This window comes from Fragaria vesca, linkage group LG1, assembly GCF_000184155.1.
Source record: "Fragaria vesca subsp. vesca linkage group LG1, FraVesHawaii_1.0, whole genome shotgun sequence".
Lineage (NCBI taxonomy): Eukaryota > Viridiplantae > Streptophyta > Magnoliopsida > Rosales > Rosaceae > Fragaria > Fragaria vesca.
In genome coordinates, this window is record NC_020491.1 from 12,955,053 (window position 1) to 12,971,056 (window position 16,004).

Consider the following 16,004-nt stretch of genomic DNA (forward strand, 5'->3'; position numbering starts at 1 on the left):
CCTTTTCAATTTCCCCCCATACTCGAGGAGCTCCTCTTTAGACCAAAAACAAACAAAGAGAACTCGTTCTTTTCATTGTAAGAGAACTCCTCGTTGGGAGATCTGGAAATAGAATTCATCTTGGGTTAATTTGATCAGTTTTAACTATGTTGACTGCGTTTATTATTTTTTATTTCAGTTAACGGTGTTAATATCGATGTTAGTGCCTCGTGAAGAGCCAGATCAAATGAATGGTTAAGATTAAATTATAACTTTTGGTTCACTTAAACCTTTGTGCATAGAAGAACGTTCGCTTAAATGGGTGCATCCAATGGTTTATGGTAACACACATATTATCATGCGCGCGTATATGTTAAACTTCTATGATGGGTATATAAAATAGTTTATAACAATTTGAATCATGTCTTGCGGCGCATGAATTAATCGTCGATCATATAAGACTTTGAGTTTTGAGATGGATATGTACAATAATTTATGATAGCTTACATCTCATTTATAACGAAAGTAGTTATCGACCATATAAGCGCTAAACTTGTAAAACTGTATGCAATCACTTATAAGATTGACCATATAAACATCAAAGTAACAGCAGTTATTCAAAACTATTAAACTTTTTAAAATATAGAATAGTAACCTTCGTCTTGTATTACGCGCGAATAATGACTGTTAAAATGGACGTGTGGTTTGTGGGGATAGTCTGGTCAAGGGCGCGTGTGGTGGTTGTGAAGCATTGAAGATGTGAAGGGAATGCATATAACTGATATAAGAGTTTATGATAGTTACATCTCGCTATGCGCGTGTGGAAATACTTATCTACCATATATGAATGAAAAGTCTTAAATGGGTACATCCAGTAGTTTATGGTAACATATATCTCATCATGTGCACATGAGATAAACTGTTGAGTGTCACAATATAAGAATTAAACTTCTAAATTGGTTCTATACAATATTGAGAGAAATATCGTACTCTATATTGAGTACATTATCGTGCACTTGCACCAACAATAATTTTTTTTTAAGAATCGACAGTTGGACAACTCGGATCACATAAAGTGTATTTTTTTAGTTATTATTTTGTAAATATCAACACTTGAGATCTAATTAATCTATTTACTCAGATTCGGTTCGGCCGGTGCATAAAAAATTTTGATTAATGAAATATTCATTTTTCACCAATAATTTTGGCACACAAGCAAAGTCGATCTCCACTAAGCAGGTAGTCATTTTCCGTACATCTACTGTAAGATGTGTGAATGATGACACTCTTGAGGGTCACAATGATTATTGTCAAGCCAATGAAGTGGCTCACATTTTAACTAAATTTGCTTTACATTACAAGTTTTCTAGTGTACAGGCTAGGGGCAAATACCACCTGAATTCATAAGCACTCGATTATTGAACGATTTGTGTTTTTGATTGTTCCATTCCCACAGAAGTTCTGACATTTCCTCTCACAAAAAAAAAGTACAGATGTATCCCAAATTCAAAATGCAAGATAAATGTAGAAAGTCTAAGACAAATGAAATTTTTTATTTCACGGGATCAAGTTTCTATTTACTCAAAGAATAATGAAAAAGAAAAAACAAAGAGAAAGATAGTATTTATATAAGACTGTTTCACCAATGTCTTCCTGTCAACTAATAACATATTTCCAGTTTTCTCAACTGTAAATCTATAACTAAACAATAAAAATGTTCATTGATACACACAATTAAAGTAACCAAAAATACTTCTCACTGAGAATTATTACACAAGACTTCAAAAACCTGGAACCAGAATAGTTAAAACTCTAACAACAGAATTTTTTTTTTCTTTTATTCAAAAATGGGGACGTGTTCCACATCTTATAAATTTCATATGTCACATTGTGGATACAAAATTTGCCCATAAAATTAAAATTAAAAATTATCAAGTCTGTTTACCACCATATCCTCAACCAAGGACAATTTAATCCATCCAGCCTTATATCCAATGCCAAACAACAGCTTCATGTAATGACTATCAATCTACAGGGCGTTAAGCAGAATTTAAATGTCATATAGAAGTATAAGTTATGCCATATATTTGAATAACTCTGACAGTCAGTTACCCGCCTCAATCTACAGGCTCCATCAGTTGAATGGATCTGTTCATGTCTCAGAGACACCATTAGATGGGTTGCCGATGCTTGAACTGCTTTCGGCACTGGTGCTATCTACATGACCATTGAGATTGGAGCCATAGACGTGCCCCATTTTTGTACGTTTAGTCTCCAAATATCTCTTGTTCTCCTTAGTTATTGGTGTCAATAACGGGACCCTCCCAGCAACTGCCAAACCGTAACCTTTCAGTCCGCTATACTTTGCAGGATTGTTTGTCATAAGTTTCATTGTACGAACGCCTAGATCTCGTAGGATCTGCAATAAGCAATCAGATATTCAAATCCCAAGGCAATCTGTATTCTTTCTGCAAAAAGCAAGGAGGTAGATATGCTACTAGGGCCTTATTACACTATGATCCAAGTGCTCTTACAAATGTACAAACCAAGACTAACAAGAAATAACAACATGTAATTAGAAAAGAAAATAATACCAACTTATAACTTCATAATAATGACCAATTCAAAAGAGCTGAAGAATAAGACGCACAGCCAGCCACACTCCCAAATTTTCAGAATAAAACGACTCAAAGGAACTCCAATGCCATTTAATAGATAAAATAGATCATGTTACTATAACCCATTTCCTAGAGGTGAGTCCCTATCAATTTGTATTCCCAACATTTGATGAAATATAATTAAATTGTAATCGTGGCAGTTCTCCCGTAAACTAACACAAGAAAGTCATATTTCAAAATAAAGCTCATGTGCACAAGAGTATTGGTCGCATGACATGACAACACAATACCACAAGTAGATAGTTGCATGACGAATTAACATTAAGAACAAAATCTGATTTTAAGTGTTAAAACAGTACCTGTGCACCTATTCCATACTCTCGAGAATCAACAGGTAGTCCGAGCTCCTCATTGGCTTCAACAGTGTCACGCCCATCATCCTGCAGGTTATAAGCTCGGAGCTTGTGGCCTAAACCAATTCCTCTACCTTCATGTCCTCGGAGATACACCAAAACACCCCTACCAGCTGCTTCAATTTGTTTCATAGCAAGAGCCAGTTGGTTTCCACAATCACATCTGGCCGAACCAAAGATGTCGCCAGTGAGGCACTCTGAATGTACTCTCACAAGTATATCTTGCCCGTCTCCAATATCACCCTGGTCATGTCAAGTCTAAATTAGTCACCTATAGTAATAAACAGTTACCAATAGTAATTAACAGTGACCAAATCATCAAGCACTAAATTGGTTTCGTTTGTCAGCCAACCCCCACTAAGTAATGACAAGAAACTGAGGTGATGAGGTACAAATTGCAAGCAAACATTGAAACCTAACTATAAAAATTTCACTGTACAGAAAAGCTTGCTGTTATATCAATTCAAGTAGCTGTACAGAAAAGCATGAAGAATTATTAGCATGACAGAAAGAGGAGAAATGATGAAAGAATAGACATTGAAATGCTGAGATCTTGTCCTAAGTTATCAGAACAATATGCCTTGGTCTAAAAACCATTACAACATGACCTACGATATAGGAAAAAATAAAAAACAAATTGCACACTAGCCACGTTTCGAAAAGGGACAGAACTGCAAGTTCCCGCAGCCTGAATGGCATGACAAAACCTTACTTTCAACTCTTCTGCTAGATTACTTGATTAAGTTTCCTCATTGCCACCCAATAACATAATAAGTAATAGTGTGAATGCGTTAAAGCTAAAAGAAAAAAAGAAAAAAAAAACCTTCACGAAAAGTAAAATCATAATAACAGCCAAAGAAATTGTACATTAAAGATCATATTGCATGCAATTGGTTTTCCCATAATGCAAACTTGGTGAACAAAGACCATCCATTAGTAAGAGGACTCAACTACACAAAATGAACTACGATTACAGCCTTGAACCCACTAAAAATTCATAACCTTAAAGCATCCCTACATTTAAAGGTTTCTGCAAGCTTGTTCCCTAAAATGATAAAATTCCATAACAAGCAATGGATCCATATAGTATCGAAAACATTGATCACTAAATAATCAAAATCCCTTCCAGGTCGCTGAACTGGCTATCAAAAGCTTCTTAAGATTAGAATTCTGATACGAGTTTTATTCCTTTTTTACTCAAATTACACAAACCCGCCTGGCGAACCCAGGCTTGTGAACTAGGACCTCCTGGAGCACCCTACCATCTTTAAACAACAGTAAAGTCTAGCAGACAGCTATATAAGCACTTTGAGGGATTCAAACCCAATACCATATGATCTTCCAGGACATATGGGGTCACATTCTAGGGATTCAAACTCTAGCAGACTAAAGGGGTGACATTGCAGGACATGAAACATGCCTCAAAAAATGAGATATGAGCTTCCTTGTTATATGATGTAGCCTCTAAAAGAAAAGTAACATTATCCTTAAATGTCATTTCATTTCCCCTTTACTATTTTCTGCACTTTCCACTAAAACACACGACATGTCTAATCATCTCCTAGCAACTTATACCCAAAAGTTATCCCAAGAACAGATCGAGTAAAAAATGTCAATGCTATGCTGGTACTTGCAACTCTAACAAATGCTGTTAATAAAGACAAATAAACTTCTTTATTTTCTTTATTTAGTTATTTATCTAGAAAGACCGAGAAAGCTCTAACAGAAACATTGCCAATTTATGAACTGACCATTACACAAACGTTTATGTACTATTTTTGTCGCATAAAGGTAAGACAAAGTGGAGAATAATTTAGCACAATGATTTGCTTACTTTGACCATAGCAATATGCTCGATCCCATCAAGCATTGACCTATAACAGTAGGCTTCAAATGGCCCCCACATTGTTGGTATCCGTGCATCTCCAGCCCGCTCCACCAACTTGTCCCTTTTTCTCCTATATCTGTAAATTTTGATTATAAACTAATATCAGAATTATAATTTCTTCTGCTAAATCAAATGAAAGGGAAAACATGAACCTGAAGAAATAGTAAGATTTACTTATTACTTCATACATTATATCATCCCCTAAAAACTCTGGTAGGGTTTCTTGACAGCTTTGGTGATCCTTAAATGAGTTAAAGCAGTAGAAAAAGTTGTTTTCAGAAGTATATTTACAATGGGAAATATATAGATCACACCTAGCAAACCAGGAGACTGCAGAAAAACCCATTAGAGTTTCAGAAATATAAATGACATTCATCAAAGCTATACAAACAATTTTGTAGCGTCTTTAAGATTGTCAAGTTGTACGGATTTATTTGGTAAGTAGAGATACTAGACTTTAGATTCATACGAAAAAGAGAGTAAAGGAAAAAACACTCGTTGTACCTTATCAAATCAGCAATAGAAATAATTTTCAAGTTTTCTGCCTTTGCAAATTGACGAAGCCTCGGTAATCTAGCCATAGAACCGTCATCATCCACAATTTCACACAAAACTGCTACCGGATCTAGCCCAGCCAACATTGCAAGATCAACTGAAGCTTCTGTGTGCCCAGCTCTTTTTAGAACTCCTCCCTCCCTGTACTTTAGGGGAAAGATATGGCCTGGTCGGTTGAAATCTTCAGGTTTTGAATCCCTTGATGCAAGAGCCAAAACTGTCGCAGCTCTATCGCGAGCTGAAACACCAGTTGTCGTACCATGTTTTGCATCCTATGGAATCAAATTCACTTCAGGTCAATTAAAAGTCACAAAACAGGTTAATACCATAAAGAAACAGGTCAAACCTTCTATTACAAACTACATAGACATATTTATCTTCACTATCTATCCCCAGGAAGATAAGATAGGTTTGGGAATACCAACTCTATTCAGCTCCACTTCCCCTCTATTAAGATAGTAAAAATACTTGCAACAAGATGTTGCATATCTACAATACCCTTTTGACTCTTTCCCTAGTTTTTAACAACGAAATTGGACGCAGCGGCATGACTTAACACCAAAATCATAAAATGACATGGACCAAGAGGCCTCAAATTATAAACTAAACTTGCTTTAGTTTATATGGGAAAACTTACTACATACCACTGAGACAGTGAATGCTGTACAAAGTTTTTCTTCATTCTGTGTCACCATCAACGGAAGTTGCAACCTTTCTAAGTCTTCGCCTTTCATGCTCACACAAACAATTCCGGTTCCGTGCTTGACAATAAAAGCCATAGCTTCTGGTGTTGCCAAGGATGCTGCCATTATAAGATCTCCCTCATTTTCTCTATCTTCATCATCCACAACAATTACCATCTGCAAAAAACAAAAGCAAAAAAACAAGAAAACAAAAATAATTCAATTAACTATCACTCCCAAAAGTAATGCACGAGAAGAGAGTAATATTTCCATCAAAAGTGTAAAAATTATCTCAGAAGAGGACAAACCTTGCCTTGACGAATATCTTCAATGGCTTCCGCAATAGAAGAAAATCCTTGAATAGGATAATCCAGATCATATTCATCATTATCAGAAGAGAAACCGCTACTCAAAGGGGCCATATCAGCTGCAAGCGTTCCAAAACTCAAAGCATCATGTTGCGCTTCAACCCCATTAGTGTGAGACAGGAGATCATCCTCTCCAGATATCAACGTAGCTCTTGCCTGAAAATCACCCCTCAAACTAAAGCACAACTTTCGCGTCAAACTCGGCCCAACAAAATCAGACACACACCCATTTGGCTTAACCAAAGTCCCAGTACATAAACCATTGTTCCTCCTGAAAGTAACAATTCATTAGTCATGTACATAGCAACCAACTAAAGAATACTTTCATTTCGGAATCTCGACAAATATCATAGCCAACAAATCAATCAAAAACAGAACACATTACAAATGTACTCTCAAATCACATATTAACTCAGCCATACTAACCATAGTTCTTGTTTCAAATCTTATTCTCAAAGTATAGATTACAACCCAATCTTGGAACATTCTCACACATGCAGAAACCTCTCTATATCACCCAGATGCCTAACATCAGACACGTATCGATATCTAATGTTTCCCGAAAATGAAAACCTCTAAAACCAAAATCAAATCGAATCAAACCAACTCGAAAAAAGAAAAAACAAAACAAAGGGCTTACTGAGAAGGGAAGAGAGCCATTGGGGAGCAATAGAGGTTGATAGAAGCCATTGACGTGAAACTTTGTTCTGTCTTTCCAGCTGTGTCTGGGTTTTATTAAAGAAAGAAAGAAGAAGAAGACGAGTTGGGTTGAGAGTCTGTTAAAAGCAGAAGGGTGCGTCAGTGGTCAGGTCAGAGAAGATGAGCCGCCAAGGAAAAGGTAGGTTTTTGCCAAACCGCCGCGCGAGAATGATATTATTCAACGGTGTTCCTAACACTGTGCCCATTAAGGATATCCCACGCCAGGCACCATCCCAAGTCGTCACATTCTTTTCTTTTTTCTTTTGGTCTGAATATTCCCATCGAGAAAGTTCGCGGTGGGGCCTGGAAACGGATACATGACACGTAGGATTCACCATCAAATTATCGATTTGCTTTCTTGCTTTTTTTTCTTGCTTTGTTGCTTGTTTATATTTTTCGGATCACGTGACAGTCTGACGTGATACTCTTTTGTCAATTAAATATTGACACGTGAATTTATTACAATTAAATCTTAAATTAAGGTTTTTAATATTTTGTGAAATGACTGGCATGAGTCTTTTATGAGTTTGGCCTAGAATTTAGGGTATAAGATTTAGGGGTTAGGGTATAAGGTATATAGTTAGGGTATAGGGTTTAAAAAATCAACAACAAACCCAAAATGATATTTGAAAAAATCATTAAAATAGTTTTTCATCATGAAAATCCATAAGGCAAAATTTGAATGGAATGAATGACTACGTCAGACTGCCACGTCAGACTGCCACGTGGTTTTTTGAAAGCATTGAAAAACTTATCATCTACATCCTCCATGTGTGTTCGAATAAACTTGATGATCATGTGATACTTTTGTCTCACAATGTGGAAAATAATGTACATCATTTATGTGCGCGGTTGAATTAACATGATGATTGTGTGATCTAACGGACACGGATTTTAGTACATCAATGGTTATATAAGTTTGGATCCGGATCTAAGCATTTCTTTATATCAAAGATTTAACAATTGGCACTGAATTTCTGAAAGACTAATTTCAATAATTCTCATACGAGTATTGCATGTGGTTGGAAACTTGTTATTAGTACTCTTGAGGTGAGAACTTTTACCCAACTTTGTTTCGATTTACAATTCCATCAAGTTACCTTTATCACACTACACTGTTTGGCACTATAAAAGAGTTTTGATGACACGAAGACATTGAGAAGGAGAAGGACTCCTTACAAATGTTGCTTTCCTGGAATTAGCCATGGAGCTAGTGCTGTTTCACACATCATCTCCTCTGCATATCAATCTGTTTGCCAACGCAAATATGATTTTCCTGAATGTAATAGACAAATAGATGCATCATGACAGGACTCCTTGTCTATCCCTTAGTAGAGTAGTGGCTGATTGAAGGGCTTATAATATATATAGTTTGTGACAGGAGGTTTTTGGGGCGTCCGACCCACCGCCGCCCTAAAACTCTCCGTAAAGATGCATTTGATAGCAAACTCCGACCAAAGAACCAATTTACTTACGTCACTTTTAGGTTTCATTTCACCTAACTAAAACGAAACTGTAATTTAGATAGTAAAATGATCTAAAACTCACACTTATGAAACGAAACTGTAATTTGCACTAGCAGTTTTACAATTCATACTCATTCTGGTTATAAGTTCTAAAAAAAAAACTTTAATAATGAGAAATTTGTGAAATCACAAAAATTTAGCAAATAGTAAACCCTAAAACAATTCCAAATAACCGGAAAGTCGCATCTGATAATATGGTTGTGAAAAATAATTTTAAAAATCCTCGGAACTGCTAAGTTCCCATGATATTGGTTCCGTTCCCAGAAAGGGCTACGTCGTCATTAATATAACTACGAAGGTGTACATTCAACAAAGTTTGAGGAACACTCCTAATCCGTCAAGATATAACTATAGAACACTAAATTGTCAGTGCAAACTCAGAACAATATGAAGGGAGCATTCCTAACCTCCACAAAAGGACACCAAATTTAGTTAATCGTCCTTTCATTAGATTCAAAATACCATAATCCTTTGCAGATATACCATTTCCAGCTGATCGGAATGACAAACTGTCACAAATATTTACACATAATTACTGACAAAGTCCGTCCACTCGCACCTCACCTCATCCAGTTCAGTCTGTGTGTAGGCATTTAGCTTCCTCCCATCCCACTGAAACGAGTCAGGAAACGTTCCCCATCAAGTAAATTTAAGTAAATCACAAACTTGGTGTAGTATGATTATATATACAACAAATGTGGCAGAGCACTAAGATCCAACATGCATAAGGCATGTAGTATGTATGCATAACCAGCCTCATAACAGAACAACTACAGAAACAATCAACAGAACAATTGATACCCCATCATATGAATCTTTACCAAGCTACTTTTTTAAAGAAAAATACAAGAAATTCAATTTGACCAAGGGATGCAAATTATGCAGCACAACTGACAAAGCTGGAAGGTTTTGAAATAAGTGAAAGAAATACATGGCTAATAAATATCAATAATCAATTCTACGCCAATTAGCTATCTGCACAGCATGAATAGAAGTTCACCTCTGATCACGTGCACTAATCTACGCAAAAGGCAATAAGAATCCAAAACAATAACTGAAATGGTCTAACAAAAAGAAGCACACATACCATGTTGAACCTGAGCAACTAGAGACCAACAGAACACACTAAAACTGTTATCTTACCTTCGTTGCAAAGGAAAGGTCTTGACCTTCTATGATTTCTTTCATGTATCTCATCACATAATACCCACACTCCATATTTGAGGGTTGTTTAGGACCCTACAGACATAGGAGATAAGTGTGACAATTAATTATACCTTCAATAAATCTTAAATTCCTATCAAGTAAAGGGATAATTACCATCAATACTTTCCACAGAGGTTGTTTTCGGAAGCCCCTACCCGTTTCCATGTTGAATTGTCTAATCCCACTTCAGCACAAAAAAGATGGTCACATTATAGTCTTACCAAACTTACTATATAGTAGTTTCTTTCTAGATAAGCAAGAAGAGGAACTTACTTGTTTACAGCATATTTCCATTCTTCCTCACACATGCTTCGTCGGAGAGGGTCCATGAAATACCGTTGAAGAGGGTCCAGGAAGTAGCATATTTCTTTGTCTTCACTGATGATGGTCAGCATCCAATGATAGCTACATCTTGGACAAGAATTATTTGGCAATAGTTATGCAAACAGAACATATTTGCTTGGTTACCATAAAAGAACTTACCCAGAATTGTAAGGTACCAAAAGTATTTGGTCAACAGGTCCTTGCTGCAACCGGGTTGCTAGCACCAGTGAGTTGTAGTCAGAATTGCCTTCCCCAACTAATATGCTTGAAGGATCCATCAAACCAACCATATTGGCCATGTTGGATTGCTTCAGCATATCAGACAGATGCCTACATAAAACATATACACACAAAGATGATTTTGACCGGGCCTTTCCATTTCGTTTACAGGTCATGTACAATTCCTCGCATATAGGCGTATATGTCCAATATGTCACTGTTCTGCTTGTCCCAAATTTAGCAGACATGACAGAAGAGCAACAAGTTGTAATCAATTCCAACAAAATACACACAGAGAGGCCTTATATATCAATTACGATCCTTCTTGAGAAGAATTCAAATTATAAGGAGCAAAAGGGATCATGTTGTTGAGGGACTCCAACATGTTTTGGCACTTCCATTTTAGAGTAAACTATAACTGTAGAACAAATGGATTTGTCAAAAAATAAACAGAACTCCGTTGCCCATAGTGGTGTAAATAATAAACAAGTAACCAAAACAGAGATATTCTTTACTTATTCAGATCAACTTATAAACTGTCATAAGCACTATGGCTTACCTCATGTACACTGTTATGCACCTAGGGGGGATTTCCTTCATTTCCATAAATTGCATAACATCTTCTTTGAAAATATTGACAGTCTTGGCAATACCGAAAACAGCCTCTTCCACAAAAACACTGATAGGTTCACCATCCATCATAGCACGCTCAGCATAACGGTATAGGAGCTTGAGGGACTTGGGCAGGTTCACATCTTCTTTGGGAAAATCTCGAGGTTTTATAGAAGTACTACCAAGTTCCTATGATTTTGCGAAAAAAACAAGATTTATACGAGATCAGAGAAAAAGATCATCCCATACACGAGCTAAATTAATAAAAAATAAATTTTAAAGGAAAGTACATAATAAAATGAAATACTATTGTTGGAAAATTGAGTCTTATAGCATGATTTTTTACCTCATCACTCATCAACTTAACAAGACGTTTTGGCCAAGCCACATGAGAGCCTACAGCTTGCCCAACAGTTACTAATTCCCCTGTAACTGGTATGGGAAGCAGCGCTTGTTCATCTAGGGCAGTATCAATTGCAACACGTATATTTCCCTCTCCCAAAGGCACACCATGGACTGTGTGGTTCGCTGCATCCACTTCAATTATTGTACCATGGGAAACAACGTTGTCAATCAATCCAACAGCCAGCCTGCAAGATTTTCCCTGAAGAAAAAATAAACAGAATCACACAGATATTTATTGCATATATCTCCTTTGTCACCAAGTTAATGGATAAGAATCCAACCAAAAGCCCCAACATATACATTCCATATGATAGAATGATGCTTTAAGTGAGGCCATGGACAATGATGTTACAAACTTTTACCTTCATGAACTCTTTTCTGCCTCCAAATGAGAAAGCTTCTGAATCAATTTCATTAACCTCAACATCGTTCTTCCCAGAACCACCGCCCTTCTTTGAAGGCTTGGCAAAAAGAGGAGTTGAAAGTGGCATACTTGTGGCCAGGCAATCACCACTGATCCTTGCCTCTAACAAAGAAATCTTGGCTTCAAACCATACCCTTTGCTGCTCTATCAATTTCCTGACCTCATCCATGATACCTTCTCGCTCCAACTGAGGAGGTGAAATATTTGGCATGATAGACTCTCCTTCGCCTCTATCCCTACCAGAATGTTCTGGAGTCCCCAACCCCATTGACCTAACGTCATCGCTGGATCCATTGTTACAGTTGGAAATAGCCCCTTCATTGTTCAACAACGTATCCTGCGACAAGCAATACACACACAGTTAGTAGTTCGTAGTTATAGTAAAGTATCAGACATACATTATACAAGATATAGCATACTTACAAATTCTGCAGCCTGCTCCCCTACAGTCTCATGCGAGATATTCCCATTTTTGACTTGACCTCCTTTCTTCTGGAGGACAACTACATCAAGTTCATCTTCATGCATATTTTCGTTCTACCAACCACGTAACAGATATGGTTAGAGCTCAATAATTAGAAATTTAAGGAATTCAAGTTCTGGAATTACAGGAGCTTACTAATTCTGCCTCCAAATTAGCATATCCCTTTCGTGACATTCTATGAGCATTCTGCAACTTTCCTCTTCTCTCTTTCTGCTCCATATGGAGTTTCTACAATAGGGACAAAAATTATAAATTAGAAGCAATAATTTAACTACATATCCTGAGTATTAGATTTCATTTCATTTCCAAGATTATATAACAATGAATACCATCGACCAACCTATACTGTTAAATAATAAATTAATGCGTGCCTATTTGTGTACTTGAAATGCGGAGCAAAGAATGTTTACTTTTTGTTTTTCCATGGAAGCTTGAAATTTCTTTATGGCAAAAAGAAAATACAAGATGTACGCACATAAACAGGATAAATTGCATAAGGAAGACCAGCAGTATTATTGTTTAGGATGACACAGTATGGAAGTGAGCAGAACCAAGACCTCTTGCTGGGCTGTACATGGGGCCCAGCTAGTAGGTAAATGTAAGGAGCTCTGTCATACACTGCTAAAGGAGCTAGCTACTAAGCAGCGGTAGGGTGGATCTCTTCTCTCATAAGTGGTTTGTATGCAAAAGAATGAAGAAAAAGAAGCTCAATGTATACGGGATCAGTTTGGAACTCATTATACTATCATGCACTTAAGGAAAAAAAAAAAAAAAGGAACAGATAAAATTCCCTCATTGTACCTGAAAATCTGTGGTTAAGCGACTCTTCACGAATTGTACCCAATCTTGATCCTTAATGAAATCATATTCTTCTGGTGGGTCTTCTAAAGTATCAGGCTGATCTTTGTATGGCAATATGTATTTTGTAGTCAATTCTGACTTGAATTGCCTCCACTTATTGGCTGCAGATGCCACAACAATTTTTTTGTGTCTAGGCGCTAAGACGAATGCCATCTAGAATGTTTTACGGTGAATGGATTGGTTATTATTAACGAAGTGATTGTGATTATGAACAGTACAAGAGCACAAACATAAATCAGATATACCTCTACGGATTTCCAAATTTCGTTCTTCAGATTCTTATCCACCTTAGGCCAGCTCTCAACACTGATGGGAACCGTGGTACGCGCAAGCACCCCAATGTAAGATGCCATCTCTGATGCTACCTTGCCAAACGGTACGCCCTTTGGATTAAACTCAACTACTGCTTTCTTACCTCTAAGTGCTCGGTTCACTGTGCCCTGCATACTTGTTCTTCTACGCTTCCTTTTTAGCCCGGTGGAGGCAGTAATAGTGTCATCAGGCTCCTCTGAAGTAGAGGCATTCTTGGTTTTTGGTAAACCCATCCTCAAAATTTCCAATCTGCAAAACTTAAGACTGGTTGATGTCAATAATGAGTAACATACAGGCATGCATAAGTTATTGAGAATACAGATGTTATCACTGAACTAAAACAAATAAATTAAGTAATATGATGTTTGTTGTTTTGTTTTGATAATTTCACAACAACGAAATAACAGTGCTGTAAGGACACTTCATATCCTTAGGCTCGTGATGTAAAATTTAAGGATGTGAAGCACTTCAAGTGTATCTTGTCTTGAAATTACTAGTAGGCGATAGATCATTTGAAATAAAAAAGGACCGCCTCTGAAATGAAATTAGCTTCCGAAGTACATGTTTCTATGTTCTGATTGAGTAAGATATCTCTCCAAACAAGCACATACTGCATCGCCTAAACATGGTATGGAAAGATAATCTCTTACGTCGGATGTCACATTCATGCAAAAATGATCAGAAAATATTCAGTTGACGATACCTACAAAAGCCATGAGCAAGTAAAAAGAAAAAAACTGCAGATGAGGGAAATAAGGCCACTCTATAAAGTATAAACCACCTATTCAAATGAGGCAAATCTACAAACTTTCAATTACTTGACCACCCCTTGAAAAAGGCCAACTTTATAAACTTTCTCCCTAACAGAACAGACATCAAGCAGACTAAACAACAACACTTATCTTAAACCCATATGCCATACTTTTCAAATCCCATTCATACACACAATCAAGATAGAAATGTCCTATGAGTAAAATCACAGAATAGACAAAAGTTAACATAGACAAAATCAAAATCAAATCTTTATACAGAAAATGGGTTCTGTCAGGTCTACAAATGAGAATGAATAAAACCCATATCAGTACATACATGGAATTAGAATTTAGCCCTGAAAATGTTGAAGAGGGGTCAAGTGATACCTGACACTTTGGCTGAGATTTCTCACAACGGAAATTGCTCCGGTGGCCGGAGCAATGGGTCAAAGGCTACTGGGGTTAAAGGTGGTCGAAACCCCTCGCCGATCAAAGCTGGAAACGACTTTGCAAGGAAGAGAGAGCGGGAATCGTTAGGGTTTTTGGGGTTGGGGAAGCGGAGAAGAAACTGTGAAGCGTTGTTATTTTCACATTTTACTACGCTAAATTCTAAAGACGATGGAATTTTGAAATGTCCTTTGTGAAAATTAAAAACGACAACGTTCTGGAAATGGCGCTGTCTATTTTGGTGTTGCCTATAGTTTTGAAATGTGTCAAATTGGATGCTATAAACTACATGAAGATGAAGGGAACTTCTGTGTTGTACTGATGGCTACTTGAAGTTTTTTTTTTTTTTTTTTTTTTTCTGGAGGGACCGGCCGGTGGTGCCTGGATTGGTGTTATGGTCGGAATCGACACGAAATCAAAAATTTCAGTTGTAGTCTTAATAATTTAAATTAAGATAGAGTGATAGACAACATAGTTGATTGATTTTCGACCCACAATCTTAAATGCTACTTTTAACATTTAATCCACCAATACACTCAACTTCGATCATGTGAATGTATGCAATCAACTGCTCTGCTTAAACTGGCACTTAAATATGTTACGTCTTAAGTTTTTTACTGTATTTCAAACCAATATATTCTTTATATGATATATAAATCTTACATATTTTATATTGAAATGTATTTTGTATGATTCTACTTTTCATATCAAAATCATTTTTTTAAAAGGGTGAGACAAGTATCAAATCAAAGAGTAATGAAGCAGTTGTCATCAAGATTCTACTTTCCCATACTTTAGAACTTGGCCTTTGGACTGCACTCGCAAAAAAGAAAAAGAAATCCCCTGAAGAAGTTTGCCTACCATCAAGGGGGTCTAGTACACCCTACAAGACTTACAAAACCACTCACCCATCAAATTTTGTCTTCATTTTCTACCTTTATTTCTTTTTCTTTCTTTAATTTCTTTGTTTTACACACAGTGTCAGATTCTATGGAACACCCATTCATAGGCCATTAGCCCCAGGAATTTTAGACATCCCTATGCAAATTGTGTTCTTCCATTCGTAAGCCTAAGTCTAGCAACACATATGACGTATGAAATCGTTGATTATTTTTCCGGGTGTTCTCATTGGGCCAAAACATCTACTGTTCGGTATTCTAGTTTAAAAAAAGTAGACAGACAGAAAGATATTTACTGTTACACTAAAACCCCATTCCAACAGAATTTCC

The 16,004-nt window shown here is 36.7% G+C and overlaps 2 protein-coding genes across 2 annotated transcripts; both read right to left on the reverse strand.

Annotated features, from left to right (window-relative positions):
* Window positions 1-1,931: 1,931 nt before the first annotated feature.
* Window positions 1,932-7,426, reverse strand: LOC101309087 (riboflavin biosynthesis protein ribBA, chloroplastic-like). The gene is made up of 8 exons (XM_004288112.1): window positions 7,145-7,426; window positions 6,445-6,775; window positions 6,098-6,313; window positions 5,403-5,725; window positions 4,845-4,974; window positions 2,957-3,253; window positions 2,096-2,398; window positions 1,932-2,008 (listed from the first exon to the last, which is right to left on the reverse strand). The coding sequence occupies exons 1-7, from the start codon at window positions 7,192-7,194 to the stop codon at window positions 2,132-2,134; spliced, it is 1,614 nt and encodes a 537-aa protein (XP_004288160.1). The 5' UTR covers window positions 7,195-7,426; the 3' UTR covers window positions 1,932-2,008; window positions 2,096-2,131.
* Window positions 7,427-9,180: 1,754 nt separating this feature from the next.
* On the reverse strand, window positions 9,181-14,907 carry LOC101298373. Its single transcript, XM_004289251.1, has 13 exons — window positions 14,716-14,907; window positions 13,510-13,833; window positions 13,205-13,417; window positions 12,539-12,631; window positions 12,343-12,456; window positions 11,858-12,256; window positions 11,437-11,694; window positions 11,038-11,279; window positions 10,419-10,589; window positions 10,209-10,340; window positions 10,050-10,119; window positions 9,873-9,968; window positions 9,181-9,341 (listed from the first exon to the last, which is right to left on the reverse strand). The coding sequence occupies exons 2-13, from the start codon at window positions 13,807-13,809 to the stop codon at window positions 9,252-9,254; spliced, it is 2,178 nt and encodes a 725-aa protein (XP_004289299.1). The 5' UTR covers window positions 13,810-13,833; window positions 14,716-14,907; the 3' UTR covers window positions 9,181-9,251.
* Window positions 14,908-16,004: the final 1,097 nt, after the last annotated feature.

What these genes read in the sequence shown, in the direction of transcription:
- LOC101298373 (XM_004289251.1), bottom strand. Translation starts at nt 13,809, where the DNA reads ATGGGTTTACCAAAAACCAAGAATGCCTCTACTTCAGAGGAGCCTGAT. An exon ending in GGGAGCAGGCTGCAGAATTT is followed by an intron (nt 12,257 to 12,342) that starts GTAAGTATGCTA and finishes TGCTTGTCGCAG; the next exon opens with GATACGTTGTTGAACAATGA. An exon ending in TTGGTACCTTACAATTCTGG is followed by an intron (nt 10,341 to 10,418) that starts GTAAGTTCTTTT and finishes TCCAAGATGTAG; the next exon opens with CTATCATTGGATGCTGACCA.
- LOC101309087 (XM_004288112.1), bottom strand. Translation starts at nt 7,194, where the DNA reads ATGGCTTCTATCAACCTCTATTGCTCCCCAATGGCTCTCTTCCCTTCT. An exon ending in CAGCATTCACTGTCTCAGTG is followed by an intron (nt 5,726 to 6,097) that starts GTATGTAGTAAG and finishes TTGATTCCATAG; the next exon opens with GATGCAAAACATGGTACGAC. An exon ending in TCTATTGCTGATTTGATAAG is followed by an intron (nt 4,975 to 5,402) that starts GTACAACGAGTG and finishes CAAAATTTACAG; the next exon opens with ATATAGGAGAAAAAGGGACA.